Genomic DNA, 20,222 nt, shown 5'->3' with positions numbered 1-20,222 from the left:
CCACTTCTGTTGTCTTTGAAGGAACAATCACAGACGGAGTGATTTCCCTCTGGCCTCTAAGTGAGTCTTAGAGTCACTGGCCACTAATTGTGGGCATCAAAGAGAACTCCCAACATTTTTATCAAGGGTGATTATTTGAGGTCTTTTTAAGTTGATCTTGAAACCAAATGAGACCAAGGGACTGAGGATGGAAGGTAGGGGAGAAAAGATTAAAGTTGCAGGATTAATGGGTGGCATAGCTAGGACTTGAAATCATGTTTGTTTGTTTGTTTTTAAAAGATTTTTAAAATTTATTTATTCATGAGAGACACAGAGAAAGGCAGAGACACAGGCAGAGGGAGAAGCAGGCTCCATGCAGGGAGCCTGATGTGGGACTTGATCCCAGGACTCCAGGATCATGCCCTGGGCCGAAGGCAGGCTCTAAACCGTTGAGCCACCCAGGTGTCCCTGAACTCATGTTTTTACCTAGAATTCTATTTCTTAAAATAATGCAGATTCTGGGGTGCCTAGATGCCTCAGTTGGTTAAGTGTCTGCCTTCAGCTTAGGTCATGATCTCGGGGTCCTGGGATTGAGCCCCACATTGGGCTCTGCCCAGCGTGAAGTCTGTTTCTCCCTCTTGCTCTGCTACTCCTCCTACTTGTGCTCTCTCTCTCAATCTCTCTATGTCAAATAAATAAAAATCTTAAAAAAAATAATGCAGACTCTGCAGTCAGTTTTCTGTGATTTGCTCAGATCAGTGTCCCAGGGTTCAAAGACAGATTCAAGCAGAGTGGGTGAATGGACACCTCTTCTGAGCTGAGGATCAGACGTCAAGGTACTGTGTAATGAAAATTCAGGAGAACATAAAAAAAAAAACCTACTCTGCCTCCCAGATGTGGCAGCAAGCAAAGAGTGCTGCAGGAGGATGGGGTTTTTGCTCTGTGTAGCAGATGGCTATCCTGCTCCAGGACCAGATATAGACCTGGCAGGGAAGCTCCTGGCCTTCAAAAGGTGAGTTATCTCTTCTCAAGCAAAGGTGGGAGACAAAGAAGCCATGAGACACAGAGAGGTCCCTTGAGGAGGCTTTCAGGGAGAACCTTGAGTCTTGAGACTCAATATGAGGGCCTTGCCCAGCAACAACTGCACTGTAGGGAACCTCATAAACATTGAGGATCTCATCCCATCCCAGACCTAGTGAATCCAAGCCTGGATTTCAGTAAGTTTCCCAGGGGACCCAGATGCACATTACAGTTTGAGAAGCTCAGCTCTGTCTGAAGGAGTTTCATTACGTGTCAACACAGAAGCATCCAGACATAGAGAGGTTGAGCTGGCTGGCTTTACAAACCTCATGCATGGCCACAACTACAGCCATTGTTTATCACCACAATTATTAATAGTAGTAGCAAAGGCAGTTTACATTTGTATAATTGTTTACAGTCAACAAATCAGATGCCTCTGCATTCCTTTGATTTATAGGACAAGCCTATTATTTCTACTTTGCAGATACAGAAAACTAAGGCTTGGAGAGACTGAATAATCAAATTTGAGGTCCCCCAGAGTGGCACTTTGAAACTACACTTCAAAAATCCATTTTCAACAAAGAAGCCTAAATCAAAGTTATTTTATTATACATTGATCACTTCATAAATACATGGCTTTCCGTTAATTTGTACTGAGTAGTAGAAAAGATTAATACTAGTAACTTTTTTTTTTTTTAAGATTTTATTTTTTCATGGGAGGCACAGAGAGAGAGAGAGAGGCAGAGGCATATGCAGAGGGAGAAGCAGGCTCCCTGCAGGGAGCCTGATGTGGGACTTGATCCCAGGACCCCAGAATCACAGCCTGAGCCAAAGACAGATCCTTAACCACTGAGCCACTCAGGTGCCCCCCTAGTAACTATTTTTAAAACAATATAGGCTTTTTGATTTTAGGTTTAAAATGATAAAGACACATGAATGATTTTTTTTGAAAAGCAAAATCACCAATTTATATCCAAGTAGACACTAAAGCAGTCGCCTCTGGGTACTATACTTGTGCTACAAAGGTGCTCTCTCTAGGTAGCCCTAGGTTCTTTTTCAGTGCTGTGTTCAGAGTCCTTGGCACTGGTGTTGGGCCTCCTACACCTTATTTTGCTGTCTCCAGCCCCTGGCAGAGTGCCCACAGAGAGGAGAGCTCAGTAACCATCACCAAATAAATACACAGAGAGATTGATAAGCACAAAGGAGTGTGACACAGCCTAAGATCAAAGAGATCCAAGACCTATGGTCCTCTGTGAAGAGGTCAGAGGTTCTGGGAGGGACATGGCAGCCAAGTCTGCAGATCTTCCTCAGACAGCTAGTGTAATCTCTCCAAGTCCAGACATTCAGGGAAGAAGCAAGGATAGGAAGAAGAACAGGAAGTCCTACAAGTGGAATCCATTGTCAAGGTTGATCTGGGACCCACTTTTGATAAATAAGCGAGTAAGTCTGTGCTTTGCTGAACTTTGCTATTTTGATATAGCCTTCCCTTACCCCTTCTGGTTCCATTTTCCTTCCTTTCTTTTCATCCATCCCTTTCCTCCTCCCTTCCTTCCATCCTTTCTCTCTTTTCCTTTTGAAAGGAAGCATTTGCATTAAAAATCCAACTTTCTCATGCCTGAGCTAGAGAAGGAGAGGAAGGGATTTATCTGTGTATCATTCCACTGTGCAAGCTAGGAAGATTAAAAAGACCTGGGCAGGTGGAGGTGCTGTCTGGCTGATGTGGCTTGAAATCACGGGGAGGAGTAGGTATGGATGGGAGAAATGAGCTCTGAAAGCAAGAGTTAGGAAGGACTGTCATCCAGAGCCCTGTCTGCCCCCTCCCCGAGCCTCCTGCTCCAGACAAGCCTCCAGACCAGGGCGCTCCATTTCTCACAGTCCCCTCCATGTTCCCTTGCTCTGCTCCTGCCAAACCTGACCCCTCCTTCTTTGCTGGTCCCCGTTAGGGGACCATTCTACAGCTAAGCCCTTGTTCTCGGTATTTCGGGAATGTCTTCTTTGTCCCATCTCCATCTTGTTAGCTCTGTTTTTTATTTTTGAGAGCGTGCTAATCACCTTATAGTCATTAGATTCATTTATGGTATACCAGTCTAATTCTCTGAGGCAACTATCTGCATTGTCCCCATTTTACGAGCAAGATGATGAAATTTAGGAACAGAGGAGGTAAGTAATCTGCCCTGGGTCACACAGCTTGTATGTGGGTTTAGGTCTGCCTGTCACCAAAGGACACACCAACCTTAGCCTCATATGTATCATGCTACAATGTAACCACAACGAAATCACTAACTCCCGGGGATTAAAAACACTGCCCTTTTTTTCACTGTTTTTATCCCCAACTAGAACAAAGCCACAGCCAGAGCTCAGGAAATGTTTCCTATATTGTGCTATATTACAGTGTATTTCCTACAGGCGGACTGGAGACAGGGTAAGAGCTCTGGTCTAGCTTTAGAGTAGTTCAAATCATGCTTCTCTGGCCTCTGAATTTGTGACCATGGAGGGCTTGGTTCTTTATCTCTGTGCTTGGTTTCCTCACCCTCTGTCCACCTCCATGTTTAGTAGATCACGAATAACTGTATTAGGGGAACTGTTTGCTCTTCTTCAACCCCTTCCCCCTTGTCTGTCCCCAAACTGCCCCCAGCAGGCACTGAGGCGACTACTTCATGAATGAATGAACATTTGTAATTCTCTCTGAATCTGCCTCCCCAGTTTTTAAAAAATCATTGGGATCAAAAAAAGAAAATAAGCCACTTCACAGGTTCTGGGGAGTTAGATGTAAAGTTATATGGTGCTATGCATATAGAAAAGTAACTAAACTTATGCGGCTGGAAAGAGTGACAAAGGATATTGAAAATAGAAATCGAGGTTGGGAACTTAGCAAGACCCTGTCTATGGAAAATGTGAAAGCTCTCTGGACCTTTTCCAACCGAGTTCCTGGATATATAACACACTTCCAGAAGATCTAACTTGGGCTTTAAAATCCCGCTAGCAGGGAAAAAAAAAATACTGTCTATGTGATAGGTTCAGAATACAATCCATTTGTATTTGCATGTGAGGTGTTAAAATGCTCCAGAAAAGGACAAAGACTTAAGTCTCATCAGACTGGAGCAGAGCAGCTGAAACAAGACCTAACCCCACTTGAAGACCCTTGAGGCTTCCAGCCTCTCTCCTTGGATAACTCTGAAAGGCATCCAGCAAGTTCCAATTTGGGCAGGGGTTTGTTTATTCTGCTTGGTTCAAATCAGGGCTACGGATCCCTAATGGTTTTCATGTCCCTAAAGGTTTTCCACATTTGGGCAAGATCTATGCTTTATGGAAGCCAGAGGAGGCCCTGCTCCCAGCCAGATGGGCTGGGCCAATACGCCAAGAGCACTCAGATGCCCTGACTCCAGGAAAAGGTTAGCAGCCTCTCTCCATTGGCACGAGCCTGGAGATTTTCACAGCAGTGCTGTGTTGTAGTAAAAAATGCCTCCATTCTGAACCAACTGTAATTTTTATTACATTTCATCTTTCTCCCAGCGATGCTAAATTTTCAAGACTAGTCTTTTTCCTGTAACCACTGCACTGTGCCAATGAAACTACAAGGGCTAGCATCGGCTTCTGGCTCTTTATTCTGGGTGTGCCATTCCTAATCTGGGAATAATCATTTAGGCTTGTGTTTGTCTCTCTCCTTCCTACAGAGTGTGACTCTGCCTCCAGGCTCTTGACTCCAACATGCTGCTGTTGGCCTGACCTTCCTAATATTCAACCTTCTGAGAGTCATTGACGGCTCTCTAATGCTTGAGGTCCAGATTTTCATCTTGCTCTCAGAACTGTAACCACATCTACCAAATGAATCTTATCTCTCGTACCCACTCACTAGATTGTTGCTGAGAATCATTTCCTCATTGTTTCCCTGATACTGCACTCATTCTGACCCTGGACTTCATCTCATGTGCTTTTCCTGTCTAGAACAACTCCTATGCCTCCCAGGGAGATTCCCCACCCCCACCCCAACCCCACCACCAGAAGCCAGTTCAAAGTCAACCTGTTTGTGTTTACAACTCTTCTCCTCTTTGTCCAAACTTCTTGCCCAGCTTCCTAAACCCATGACCTGAAATCCTCCAGAGCCCGTGCATATCTCAGAATACAACCCAGGGGTCCCAAATGTAGATGCCTTTAAATATCTGGTACTGACCCACATGTTACTATAAACAAATTATAAGCATTATGTTCTGTAACTATTCTATTATGTCCTATAGCTGTTCTGATGGACAAGAATTTTCGTAGTTCATTTAAAATCCTTTAAAAGAATAAAGAATCCAAAACACTCAAAAGGATTAAGTTACATTTACTGCAAAAATCTCATTTAATTTTATGCATCTTCATAAATACACACCAATTTTCACCTGGGCATTAATTTCTGTACCAATCACAGATTTTAGACATGCCTCTTAATCCTGGGAATAAATGCTTCACATCTTTTCCTCTCTGAAGGGGAGAGAGATGATGCCAACAAAGAACGAAGTAGAAACAACAGAAGCTTGACAATGCAGGGGAGGGCTTGTTTTCCATGGTGAAATAGGGCTTCACATTTCTCCAGGCTTGTAAATGGTTTTAGAAACAGCCTTCACTTGAGATGGTATAGGAACTTCCCTCTGAGCCTCTACATCTTGTGCTTACTGCAACTATAACATTTATACCCTAAAACTGCATGTTTATCTGTCCGTCTCCTCCAATAGCAAGTGAATTTCTTGAAAGTTAAGACTATATCTTACTCAATGTTTTGTCCTTGGGACCTAGCATAGTGCTTCAAACACAGTAAATGCTCAACAAATATTTGTTGAATACACAAATGAATGAATAAATGGCCTGATGCATGGGTCCTAAGGAAAACCTAAATGAAGACTTTACGTAGGGGTGGGCCCCCATGCTGCAAATACCTCCTTTCAAGTGTCCCTTAAGGTGCTACTGCTCTGGGTCTCCAGCCATGGAAACCTGGAGGGTGTCTTTCCTTCTGTGTACATCTGTGACTGAGCTAAGAGCAAAGCACTTGAATTAAGAACAGTGTAGGGCTGACATTCCAAGGTGGCAGCAATCATTACCACCACCATCATCCTCAGCATCAGCATCATTACATTTATTGTGCACATATTAGGAGCCAGCTACTAGGCTAAGTTCTTTATATACAGTATCTTATTTAATTCTCAAAACAACTTTGTGAAGTTGTACTCTTATTTTCATTTTACAGATGTAGACATTGAAGCCTCGAGTAGGAAAGTCACCTATTCAAGATAACACAGTGTTGAAATCAAGTCTCAAATCCAAGACAGAATGATGCTCGCATTGCATTTCTTTAAATCAGGAAGCAACTCAGAGGCTGACAATCCTATCAGAACAAAGAAGAGCCTGAAATCACACTAGTCTTACTCACTCTGAGACCCTCTCCCCACCCTACTTCAAAGAAGCCTCTGATCCTCCCCTCTCTGTCTTCTCATTTGAATGAGAGCCCCAAATGGTCTTCAGTATGGCAGCTGGCAATAGTGGTACTAGAAATGAGGGGCTTGAATCCATCAGAATCCTCACATAGGCTCCAAAAGTCTCTTTTAAAACATGATCCATGTAGTATGGGCTCATGGAAATCAACATTTGAACAGTGCAGATGAGTAGAAATTGACAAGCAAAAGGCCTCTCTTGGAAGTAACCATTTTTGCTTGTTTCTGTGTCTATTCTTGGGCAGTTATGTCCTTACACTAAAGAAAGTTTACATCCCTATTTATATATTCCCTTCCCTTGAAACAAGAATATATTCAATCATCTCAATGAAAGATAAGGAATTGGGACTTAGAAAAATCATCTTTTAGGACTTATTCATTTAAAATATTCAGAGTTCAATTTTATTTGTGTCAAATGAGTATTTAGGGGAAGGCTTGGAATTTAATTGCTGTTTTGTCTTTGGGTATAGAGTTTCAAATAACTATCTTCCAAATGAGTTTCTGGAACATGGACCATTCTGAGATTCTGTAACTATGAGCAGCTCAAATACAGAGACCCCAAGTGGTTACCTGGGGTTGTTGTCCTCACGAATCACCTTTCTTTTCTTTACCTTTTTTTTTTTTTAAAGATTTTATTTATTTATTCATTCATGAGAATACACAGAGAGGAGAGAGAAAGAGGCAGAGACACAGGCAGGGGGAGAAGCAGGCTCCATGCAGGGAGGCTGACATGGGACTTGATCCCAGGTCTCCAGGATCACGCCCTGGGCTGTAGGTGGCGCTAAAGTGCTGAGCCACCGGGGCGGCCCACCAATCATCTTTCTGAATTCAATAATTATGACTTTTTTTTTCATCATGAAGAATTTATTAGTTTCCTATTTTGGAGATTTTAGCACTTAAACTCAATAATTATTATTTAATGAATGCTTAACCTCCTGATTTCTTAAAGTGATGGTGGGTACAGGGTAAGAGTGGGCATATGATTCAACAATCCTATTGATTTTTAACCATTAATAACAAATTGGAAAAAAAATAAAAAAAAATAACAAATTGGAAGGATATTCTGAGAGGTAAAATTAATGGTTATCTTAGGGTCAGCTGCCTTTATCTATACTATATCCATTCAATCTCCACATTCTATTAATTTTACCCCTTACATACACCACTCTGCTGCTTTCTCAGGATTCAGACTTTTTGATACAGTGAAGTTTTTGCACTGCACAAAGGTACTTACCTGAATGGAAAAGAGGTCTGAAATCCAGCCAGCATGCTGTGCACTAAATGATATGCATGGGTATGAGGCTATATTACCCTACAGAGAATGGGGAGGGGGCCTTTTTGTAATTTTTACCAGTGGCTAAATGTGCCAGAAACACCCTACCAAGAAAAATGCCTTAGCAATATCTTTCTAAGTGCTTCAATTCTCATTTTCCTTTCTCTCCACCCACCTTCCTTCCACACCAAGCACACTCACCTGTAGGATCAGAGACTCAGTAGGTTTGGGGGTAAAGCCCAGGAGGCTATACTTTGGACGCTTATGCCAGGGTTAAGGATGACACACTATGCAGCCCCACCCCTTACTGTAGCCAGATGGATTTTTCTGAAAACACAATTTGATCAAATCACACCCTTCTTTACTAATCGTCAGCATTTCTTGTTACTTGCAAGGTGAAATTCAAGCTCTTTATTATTAAATACAGCCCCCTGGAGACCTATTTTCTCCCCCAGCCCCAGCCCCATGTCTTCCTGCTTAGCCTCTGTACTTCCCAAGCTGCAGCCAGGACAGCCTGGTAGACCAGCAGTTACCTGAACACTTTGTGTCTCTTCCTGTCTCATGTCTTTGCACCTGTGTGCCCATTCCCTATGCCAGTTGCCATCAGCTCTTCCATCTGTCTCCAGCTCTCCCAAGGGAGTCTCCCTCATCAGTCAACACTCCAGAACTCTATTCTAATCCATCAGGGCATTTTGTTCACAAAGCCCAGCTGGGATCCACTACAGAAAGAAGAGGAAATGATGTTATTATGGGGCCATGAGTGAGGAGTGGATGGGCTGGTATAGTCAAGGTGGCTCTGGACCTCCAGAGGCAGTTGGTGCCTTGGAAGGAGAGGAGAGGAATTCAGACAAGAGTAAGGGGGGCCCCAGAGATAGCACCAGGGCCCTGGTGCTTAGAATGGCTTGCTGAGACACTGGAAATGGCTTTTGTGCCAGCTCAAAAACTTCCTGAATATATTTGCATTTTTAAAAAGATTGTATTTATTTATTCATGAGAGACACGCAGAGAGAGGCAGAGACATAAGCAGAGGGAGAAGTAGGCTCCTTGCAGGGAGCCTGATGTGGGACTCAATCCTGGGACTGGGATCACGTCCTGAGCCAAAGGCAGATGCTCAACTGCTGAGCCACCCAGGCATCCCTGCATTTTTGTTTTGTATGAGTTTGATATGTCTCTATAACCTACAGTTTATGATATGTCTGTATAACCTACATATTTGATTCCAAAATTACCTCATTCAATTAAGTGTTATCAAATAGCAATGACATGTTCCTTGATTCTGTGAACACATCCACTACTCGATTCCATTAAAGTTTATGCCAGATGGGTCTTTCTAAAAACCCAATCTGATCAAATCACACCTTTCCTCAGAACCCTCCAGCATCTTTCATTACTGACAAGGTAAAATCTAAGCTTTTTTATCATGAAATACAGCCTCCTGAAGACCTAATCTGTGCCTGGTCCTGTGCCAGGCAAAGTGTGTGTGGGAGGAAGATGAACATCAGAGCTTATTACTGGAAAAACGTCCAAATAACTAAAACAAGGTGGAGATGTACATTGCCACTGGAGAGCTGCAAATATGTCTCCATCATAGCTGTGATCATGAGCCTTAGAGAAGCTTGGTCTAGGTTGCCTGCACACACCAGTGGTTGTGCAGTTTTCTGGTGCTAATAATTTCCTCCTCACATGATTATCAAAAGGACTGTCTTAGTTTTCTAGTGCTGCTGCAGTAAGTTATAATAAATGGAATGGTTTGTAACAAGAGAAATTTATCTTCTCCTTGTTCTAGAGGCTAGACATCCAGAGTCAAGGTGTTAGCAGTGCCATGCCTCCTGTAAGACTCTGGTTGGAATCCTCCCTTGTCTCTTTCCAGCTTCCAGTGGTGGCTGGCAGTCTTGGACATTCCTTGGCTTATGGTTCCACCACTCCCATCTCTGCCTCCATCATCACATGGTGTTCACCACAATGTGGGTCTGCTTCTATGTCCCTTCTCTTCCTCTAACAAGGTAAGCCAGTTGCTGGGTTTGGGGCTCACTCTCCCTGAAAATGAGCTCATCTTCACTTGAGTATATCTACAAAGACCCAAACAGGTCACATTCATAGATACTAGGGAGTAGGACTTCAGCATATCTCTTTTTGGGGACACAAGTCAACCCACAATAAAGACTAATCTAAATAATGCAGTAAAAGGACTTGATGCATTGCCTGGAACGTGGTATGCACTCAACAGGCTACCCAGATTCAAGTACTCACACTATCCTGACTACCTCTGCACCCAGGTGCAAGATTCTTAATGTCTCTGGGCCTCAGTTTCCTCATTAGTAAATAGTACCTCCTTCACTGGACCACTGAATGGTTTTCAATGAAATTATACATGCAGAGCACTCAGAGCAATACCTGGCACTCAGCAAGAACTAAGAAAATGTAAACAAGTAGTAGTATTGTAATTCTACCTTACTCTAATCCGTCCCTATGCCCAATTTTCTCTTTACAGAAGAGTTTAAAATTTCAGAGATAACAGTAATGGGGATGTCATCTTGAAAAAAACAAAACAAAAAACAAAAAGAAGAAGAAGAAGAAGAAGTAGTAGTAGTAGTAGTAGTAGTAGTAGTAGAAGTCATTCCTCTGCTCCACCCTTCTTCCCCTTCAAAATATCCATAATTGTTTTGGCTTAAGAAGCATCATGTCTCTACTACATTTGAGGTACATGACTTCATTCTTCCCTGGTACTTTGGAAGCATCCCCTGGTTATAAGAAGGGGTACAGAGTCACAACCCTCACACCTGGCCATGAAGTGACTGACATGTGTGGAGTCATGTGTGGTACTTTTTACTCTGAGGTTCTACCTAGGAGGTAGAATTGCACTCCTCGGTCACATCTGAGCAAGTTTAGGTCACACCTAGACATGGAATCACATTCGTGGGTCACACTCAGGCACAGAGTCACAGTCCTGGATGACACCTGACTACTGTACACTGAAGGCATAGGGCCTTGTCCTATACCCACCAAACCTACCCCAGGAGCTACAGATCCTGCCATCAATTGTGTAGCCCAGCACTTCATGAATCTCTTGGCAGGTAGTAAGAGCTACTTCAGTAGACCTAATATTAAATTTTCTCTGGAGTGAGAAATTGAAGATTAGTTCAAGTTGAAGATTTCCAGATGTAATCCTCTGCATTCTTCCCAGAGGTGATATGGCACTTGGCCACGGTGAATGAATACTTTCTAGTTGATTAACTGGTATAGAAACATATCCCAAATTACATGAACACATACCAAGAAAATAATTTCAAGGCCACAAAACTAATAAGTCAGAGGATTTCTTTAAATAAATCTGGGAATGAGAAATATGCATATGCCTTCCTCTGTTTGGTAGGCATGGAAAGGGTAATTGTTTTGATTACGAGGAAGTCAACAAAGACAGTCTTTATAAATTAAATTATTTATGAGGTACAGCCACATAGTTCAAATGTGTGTGTGTACTCTTATTACCTTATTACAACTTCTTGTTTTTATCCTTGAAGATATTAATTTTAGAAAAATACACAAATAGAATATCCTTTTTGCAATAAAAGAAAAAATTATTAGACCTTTCTATCAGAAATAAAATATTGTCTACTTTCAATAAGAATATTAAGTATATAAGGCATTTTTGTTTTCATATTAATATTCTATTTACACTCTATATATGACCAATAACTTTAATAGCTATTCTCTACATACACACATACTCAAACTGGTTAAAATGAACAATGGAGTTTTCTTTTCTACTACATAATTTAAATATGAATAACTAAGCATTGTCCTGGTTATATGTAAATACTTAATTCTTAAATTTACAAATTTACTTAGCAACAGTTTGAGAAGGAAAAATTGAGTTTAATGTACCAAATTTATTATATTAGCTGGTACAATATGCACCAGCTAATTTGAAAACACTTAGCTGCCTTCTAATGAAAAATCCTTTCCCTTACCACTACTTTTTCTAATTTTACTATCAGCATTTTACATTAATATCAGTGATCTCACTTTTTTCTCTCCCTTGTTACTTTATCTTGCTTTTTGTAATTTTCAGTAGATAGTACATATAAAAAAATAGAAACAAAAGCAGGTAATGGGTTTAGAAAACCTCCTGATTATTGACATCAATAATTCTTTTGGCTGTCACTGCTACAGGTGGTTGATCCTGAGATTCTAGCAAGGTTAATGGGGAGAGGGAGAAATGGACCTAGACCAGAAGTAGATGGTATAAATGCTCCATTTCCCATTTGGAGATAACACACCTTTGATATCCAGGGCATATTCTTGCTAATCAATGCTTCATATCAGAAAATTTTCTTGTTATTTGGCAAATTTTTGACTTAACAGATCATCCTTAGTGATCCTGAAGGCAGGAAACCAGGAATGTTTGTCTCCTGACTGGTCTTTCTAGAGTCACCTGTATTATTGGAGGTGTGGAAGCTCAATGAGATGTTGAAGAGTTAGCAGAATCCTGTAGTCTGTGGTAAAGCTGCAGGGCTGCAGAACTCTGGCCAATCAAGCCTTGAGTCACCAGTTCCTGACTTCTGAATGCCTTGTGACTGGTGAACAACTGATTGGACATTGGACATTTTCTCTTCCTATTTTCAACTACTGCAGGCTCCAAACCTCATCTTGTAATCACAACCATTCCAGAAGACAAGTTGACATGCTTCCACCCCACCCTGGATGTTCACATGAGAAGCTGTTTTCGTATTTCCTTTTTCCAGAACCTTGATTCTAACATCTTAATAAACCTGGGACCAAAGACCTACATAATATCTTTGTCCTCTTTTTAAAATATTTTATTCTTTTTTGAGGGGGAGGAGAAGGAGGTTTAAATACATATAAAATGTAACATCGTAACCACTTTTAAGTGTATAATTCAGTGATATTAGATACATTCATACTGTTGTGCAGAACTCTTCATCTTGTAAAATGGAAACTCTATACTCAGTACCAATGACTCTTCGTTCCCAGCCCTTGGTCTTTATGATGCTGACTGTTTTAAGTGCCTCATATAAATGGAATCAAACAGTACTTGTCTTTTTCTCTCCTTTTTCTCTACCTTTACCCAACCCATTTAATCTACTTCAAATATGACCTTTCTCATGGAAGAAGTCATTCTTTTTGAATCTATTCCTTAACGTTTAACTCAGGGGTTGAGGGGGTGGGGAATTAAACCCTGCCCTGCCTCTCTTCTCTTTTTCATTCCATTTATAAGCCTCCATTTAAAAAGGGGGGAGAGTAAAGTCTTGGGATAATAATTTTCTGATTCTTATATATAGGTATGAGTTTTGAAATGTGATTAACCATATAAGAGAACTAGATGCTAATATCTAGAATCTCTAAAATGGCCCAAAGTTCTTTTCAAAATCTTCATAGAAGTTTCAGTTTAACTCTGTTCACCTGGACTAAATGTATTTCCCTTACACAAGAAGTTTCTTTCAACTCATTTGTATTGCTTTTTCTTTGGAGGCTGATTCTCAGTATTGCAGTACTAGTGTTACAAGAGAATAAAGAGAATACACTTCCATGGGAAGTCTATAGATTTCAACTGTGTTGTGGGTTAAAGAGGCTTTTGAGGACTAGAGTCAACCAAATCACAATGTTTAATACTGTGTCGCTAGTAAAGAATTCTAAGCTCCACACAGCTCCTGAGAAATGAACTTCTGGAATACAAGTTATTTATAAAATGGGACGGAGTCTGTGTTATATACTTCCCAGAGATTTTCATTAGTAATACAGAGCTGAAAGCTGTCAGCCAACTCAATGCCACAGGACACACAATGAACAATAAAAGAATCAGACAACCAGGTTACAGTGCCAGTGTGTCCTCCAGACCTCCTGCTGGAGTACATGGCCAACAGAGGTCAAGACTCAACTAGTTAGTATGCTGAACCTATAGATTCTATAAACATTCTATGATTCTGGGACACCTAGGTGGCTCAGCGGTGCAGTGGTTAAGTGGTTAAGCGTCTGCCTTCGGCCCAGGGCATGATCCTGGGGTCCTGGGATCAAGTCCCGCATCCGGCTCCCTGCATTGAGCCTGCTTCTCCCTCTACCTGTGACTGCCTCTCTCTCTCTCTGGTCTCTCATGAATAAATAAATAAAATCTTAAAAAAAATTCTATGATTCTGAATGCTGATGTGGTTTTTTGGATATATTTTCTTCCACTGCATGTTAAAGAAACATGTTTCACTATGGCATGTATAGAATCTGAGGACCCCACAGGAGAAGGTACAGAAGTTGTAAAAGTTTCCCAAGAAAACAAGTCAGAGCTACAGAAGTAAGCCTGGAACAGAAGCCAACCAGCTAATTGTATTATTCAGCAGAAGCTACTTACAGAGGGATACCAAAAACCATTAAAGAACTACAAAACAGAAAGTTAAAGAAACTCCCAACTCTTGTACAAATTGCCAATTTAAAGATAACACATTAGCAGATGGGCCAATATATCTCTGAACTAAGAATGTTGATCAAAAAGTTCTGATCTGGGGGTACCTGGGTGGCATCTGGCTCTCTGTTTAGGTTGTGAACCCAGGGTTGTGAGCTCGAGCCTGTGTCAGGCTCCACACTCAGTGCAGAGTCTGCTTGGGACTCTCTCTCCATCTCCCTCTAGCACTCCCTCCCTCCTCTCTAAAATAAATAAGCAAATCTTAAAAAAAAAAAAAAAGTTCTGATCTGAAGGGAGAAGTACAGATAGCAATTGAGGTCAAGTTACTATCAGGGCAACAGACATACTAACAAGCAGCCTCCTTTTTTCCTAGAGGTCTGTATAAGGCTGGAGGCAGCTGCCTTAGTTGGTGAGTCTGAGATCTGTCCCTTTGCAATTAACAGAGAAGAAAGAAAGTGGCTTTTACTGATGGTTGTTTGTTTGTTTGAGGTCTCATGTTTTGGGCCATGCCATTTGTCATAAAGAACATTAACTCCCTCTCTAAACTCTTTGAACTACTGGAGGCACTTTCACACTATTTAGCACTTAACTCTCTCTAGTCTTACATTATTCTTCGAATACTTGGTGCACACAACACTGGCCTCCTCATTAGGATCATAAACAAGTTAAAGGCAAGTAAACTGACTTGTACGTCATTAGAATCTCCCATATACCTACATTGCTGGGCACAGATGGGGTATCTGAGAAACACAAGTTGATTAACTCACAGGATGAGGTCCCATAGAGTCACAAGCCTTGAAGCAACAATAACTCGGCATACCAATCTCAGCCCAACTTTCTAGGAAGAGCATGGATGGAGAATGGAAGTTTGGCAGTCATCAGGAGCTACAATAGAGTAGAGAAATCCTGAGTCCTGTGTATAGAGGAAACTGCTTACCATCTAGAGACTACAAAGCTCCATGGCAGCAGGAACTGTTTTTCCCTACCCAGCACCAAGCACCTAGTAGGAACTCAAAAAACATATGAAACCCTTTGGTCACTTGGATTAGTGTTCCCACAACTTGTGTTTTCCTTCGTTCATTATTTATAACCAAGCTGCAAAATTAAAATGGTTCCAGAAAACAAACCTACATGGTACCCACATGGTACACAGGGAGGCGTATACTTCCCCTTGAGCCTGCCCAGGTGTGTGTGGTGTGGAGTGGGAGGGTGGCCAAGGATTGAGGAGGAAGGCCACTGGCTTGCTAGCCATAGGTCTGGGGCTTGCTGTGGAGGGGCAGTAGCTGCTCTCCTTGAGAGAAATGGCCGGATGTCAGATCAAGCTCTTGCCAGCCCCCAGGCAGTGGAACGTAGCTTTGCATGGTCCCCGTCTGGATGGCAGCTTCCTGCCAGGGAAGACTGCCAAGCGGGTTGTGACAGCTGTGCAGTGCACAAATCTCCAAGTTTCTTTGGTACACTGCCATTTCTGACCTGCCTGTCTGCTACTCGTGGGAAGTAGCTGGGAAGTTCTGGTGCTGAGGCACCTCATTTTCCATTGGCTTTCATGTTTTAGCAGGATGCCTGACTATCTGACTATCCTTTTTTTTAAGATGGGGATGATTGGAAGATGGCCTTTAGCTTTTCTGGTCAACATGAACTTATTGATTCTGTGTAGAAAGGACTACATTTTGCTCTGTTCCATCTCAGTGTTGGTTTTCACTGTGACCACATGACCACACTTGTTTTTAAGCATCTTATCACATCTTATCACATCACATCTGTCATAGACCACCACCAGGAGAAACCCTTTGAATAGTTTCTTTTTGATTAAAGATAATCTTGTAATCAGTTATACTGCTTTTGAAAAAACAATCTCAAAATCTTAATGCTTATTGTTTGGAATGTTTATACCTTAAAGGATTTTGATAAAGGACTATCTTTTTTATAGCTTACGACAGCGGCAAACTTTATTTAAAATTGCCAAAAAGTAAACTCAATTTTCCATGAGGAGATGCATAAATGCTAACTTAGATTCCTTTCTGCACTGAAAGGGTGGAAAGTGAAAAGTAAATCTCAGACATTACCTTTTAGCATCATTCGTCCAGTGGATCCTCCAAAAGTACTGAGTAGGCCACTTCTCGCTCCTAAAGATGTGGTTGCTTCTAGGAGCGAACCCGTGATGTACTGAGATATGGACGTCCTCTGGAGGGTGGCACGATACTCACATATGGTGTCTCGGACACACTGCTTTAGGCATGGACCAACACTAATCCTTTCATGGGCTGTCTTGGAGGCTGGGAGCTTGGTAAAGTAATGGAGAAGAGATCCAATTGTATTTTCTATTTCTTCTTCCCTTCTCACTGCATTGTAGATCTGTGAATAGCACAGAGTACAGGAAATATTAATCTAGTTTCTTAGAAAAGCAAATTAGTTTGTTGACAAAATGCCAAGATGACTTATTAAGAAAGAAGGCCCAGTTGCTCTAAGCACAAACACTCTTGAGCACTGGATTCATGCATTAACCTGAACATTCTACAGACACCATTTATTTGGAAAAGCTATGTGCAGTTATGAAATCGGCCATTCAAACAACTCTGCTATCAAACAGAACACTTACAAGTAGTTCCAACCAAAAATATATTCAGCTCCAATTTCTCCTCCTCCTCCTTGGCAGAGCAAAGCTCTTCTGCAGAGTGAAAAAATCAACCTTTCCTTTTTGTCCTTTTGAACTCTCCTGAGTGCCTGACTGCCCCAGGTTTGTCTGCCTCCAAGGAACACTTGAGCCGGACATTCATGAGGAATCTTTTTCTCTCTGTTCAAACTGCAGTGAGGATGAGAAGTTCAGGGGAAATAGAAGTTCTATATTTCTCTCTTGGGCATAATCCTTCAGCCCATCAGCTTGGTTCAAAGTCTTGGAATCCTTTTTCCTCTTCATTTTGTCTCATCTTCCACATCCAATGAGTTGACAGATCCTACCCACTGTTCTTGCTCTGTCTCTGTCACCATCCTGATTTCCTCTCCCTTTTATCACCTGAATTCACCAAGAATTATCTCACAAAGATTGTACAGTTAGGATAGGCTTCCAATCATAATTCCAATACAGTTGTTCAACATGCATTTATATAGATCCTGCTCTGTGTGAGGCAGTGAGCTGAAGGATGTGAGGCATGTACAAGAAGTAGCACATACTTCTTGTGCTGAAAAACTACACAATCTAATTTAGAAGATGAGGCCTGAAAATTATGAGGTTCTACATTATTGAAGGGAGGTTTTGGGTTTTGTGAAGGTCTCTGGGAAGCCTGAGACTGCTGGGTAGTATATAAACAACAGGGAAGAAATAGTTAACTTAGTTTTCTGACAGTGGAGTAAAAGTGGACTATATTGGGTTATCTCCATCTTGAGCATCTTGCCTTGTCATCCATTCATCAAATCAACAAGTAGTTATTTTATATTTATATACCAGTTTTGCGTCAGATCTAAGACAGCTTTTCCCCTCAGAGAGTTCAAAGTCTAGTAAGAGAGAGAGAGATAATCAAAGAGCTCATAGCAGAGTGAAAATGGAGGTCAATCCCCCTAGTGACATCAGTGAGTACCCAAGGAAGAGAAGACCCTCACATGTCCTCCAGGCTGTGCATGTGCCCCTGTCATGCACAAACCTCCAAACCTCACCTTAACCACAACCCACTGGTTTTCAAGAGGATGCCCACTGGGCTGTGCTAGGTCCTTAGCAGATCCTAGGATATTCCTAGAATATCTCTCATATTCAAACTGCACTGACTCTCACTAGACTTCTACTCTGCCTTTTGCAGTCTACTAATATATACTTGCCACTTGAAGGGTAAGCATGAATTCTTTCCTTTCTCTGTCATTAAATTTCTGGTGGCCAGTGTAGCCATGGAGATGGTGTGATGAGACAGAAAAAGCCCAGACTTTTGGGTCAGGAATGTGGGGTTGTACTGCTGGTTCTGCCTTGACCAGCTAAAGAGAGGGCCATAAACATGAACAAGCTGACTTGAATGTTTAGAGAATGCTTCCTCTTCTGTAAACTGGGGATATTAGTGCCCCTTCTTAGAGAAATTGGGGGATTCACCAAGACAATACATGTAAGTGCTCAACCTAGTGTCTACAAATGGCACTGATTACTCTAAGCAAGAAGAGAATGAACTCTTCTATCCTCAGGGAATAGCAGCAGGTGGTTGCAGAACAACAGAGCATAGTCTATGAAATTCACTGTGATGGGGTTATACCCTTGTTCTTATGTGCTGCTGAATAATATCATCCTAACCTTATTTGGGTGTATTGTGAGGGCAAACCGGGGTTGAGAGTTGCACAGCTCAGGACATGCCTTTCTTCTCTCAGTTCCCAATCATATAAGCAATCTCCAACACACTAAGTCTCAAACGAATCCTTCAGAAATTTAAATGCTCTAGAAATTCAGAGAAAAAAACTGTGAGGTTTGATGGCTAAGGAAGGCTTCTGAGGAAAGCAGATTTGAGCTGTGCCTTGGAAAATAGGCACAGCTCTAATCAGAGCAGCTGGGGAAGGCAACTCACAAGGTAAGCAAGGGTAAAGAGGCTGGAAAACAGAAAATGCCCTAAGGACAGAGCTCAGAGCAGGGTATTTAGAACAGAGAATAAGTATAGGACATAACAGGGGAATCAGAAATGTCAGTTGGCCTTATAAAGGAGAACCTTGAATGTCAGGCAAAGAGGTTTAATCCATGAGAAGTTGGGGACCCCTTTACTTTTTTTGGTTTATTCATTTTTTTTAATAAGTTTTTTTTTTAATTTATTTATTCAGAGAGAGAGAGAGAAAGAGAGACTGAGAGGCAGAGACACAGGCAGAGGGAGAAGCGGGCTCCATGCAGGGAGCCCGACGCAGGACTCGATCCTGGGTCTCGAGGATCAGACCCCGGGCTGCAGGCAGAGCTAAACCGCTGCGCCACCGGGGGTGCCCTGGTTTATTCATTTTTATCAGAGGAATGATGCTAAAAGGCTTTTATTTTACAAAGTTAAGATGCTGATGGTTCTTAGTTACCAATGGGTTTACCTACTTTTTTACATGCTAAGCTGCTCTACTGGCTTATCATGCCTCATTCATTACCTTATGCATTCCAGTTTCCATATCACTCCTCCAGAGAGTCCCAGTGGCTCACTCATTCAGTCCCTTATACAGCTTTCCCTAAATGTTTTCCCCAGGTCATTAGATCTAAAGGAACTGTATGAAATGACTCCTTGATCACTGAAACAGTACCTATTTCTCCTTTTGAAGATTTACATTGCATATTAGGATATTAAAGACAATGAAAAGGGTCAGAGTAAAGAAATTGATTTTATTTTGTTTAACCGAGTGTTTGGAGTATTTCCCATGTTACTTGCCCATGGCTTGCTTTTTCTTTTCTTTTCTTTTCTTTTCTTTTCTTTTCTTTTCTTTTCTTTTCTTTTCTTTCTTTTCTTTTCTTTTTCTTTTCTTTCTCTTTCTTTTTTAAAAACACAGCCTGTGAATGCAGTGTTGTACCAAATAATCTACTCGAATCAAATGATCTTTTTTTATTTTCATTTCCTTGACCTCTGTGAAATCTCTGAAATAGGCCATTTTCCATCTTTCTTGAAGTTCTGCCTCTCTTATTATCTCATTGCTCCATCTCTGCCTTATTCTGTGGTTCTCCTTCCTTCTTGGGCCTTTGGGACAGCTGTTATACAACAGAGATGCCAGTCAGCGCCTGATGTAGGGGGTGACACACTGGCTGGCCATGGGTCAAATGTATCAAAAGATCTGTTTGATTTGACACATAGTGTTTTAAACTCAGGAAAGTGGGGTGCCTGGCTGGCTCAGTTGGTAGAGCATGCAACTCTTGATCTCAGGGTTGTGAATTTGAGCCTCATGTTGGGTTGTAGAGATTATTTAATTAGTTAATTAATTTTTTATTTTTTTAAAGATTTTATTTATTTATTCATGAGAGACACACACACACACACAGAGAGAGAGAGAGAGAGAGAGAGAGAGAGAGAGAGAGGCAGACACACAGGCAGAAAGAGAAGCAGGCTCCATGCAGGGAGCTTGATGTGGGACTCGATCCTGGGACTCCAGG

At 41.6% G+C, this 20,222-nt stretch overlaps 1 protein-coding gene across 5 annotated transcripts in view; it reads right to left on the bottom strand.

Moving 5' to 3' along the window:
* The window catches only part of PLCE1 (phospholipase C epsilon 1), a 323,410-nt gene that overhangs the window by 152,597 nt on the left and 150,591 nt on the right, over window positions 1-20,222 (bottom strand). For all 5 annotated transcript variants that reach the window (XM_055300238.1, XM_055300237.1, XM_055300239.1 and 2 more), the window contains one exon: window positions 16,216-16,504. In XM_055300238.1, the coding sequence (XP_055156213.1) occupies window positions 16,216-16,504 (289 nt within the window). The remainder of the gene's footprint in view (window positions 1-16,215; window positions 16,505-20,222) is intronic.

This window comes from Nyctereutes procyonoides, unplaced genomic scaffold (genome assembly GCF_905146905.1).
Source record: "Nyctereutes procyonoides isolate TBG_1078 unplaced genomic scaffold, NYPRO_anot_genome, whole genome shotgun sequence".
Classification (NCBI taxonomy): domain Eukaryota; kingdom Metazoa; phylum Chordata; class Mammalia; order Carnivora; family Canidae; genus Nyctereutes; species Nyctereutes procyonoides.
The sequence above is the reverse complement of the archived record's forward strand: the minus strand, read 5'-3'. Positions and strand labels throughout refer to the sequence as shown.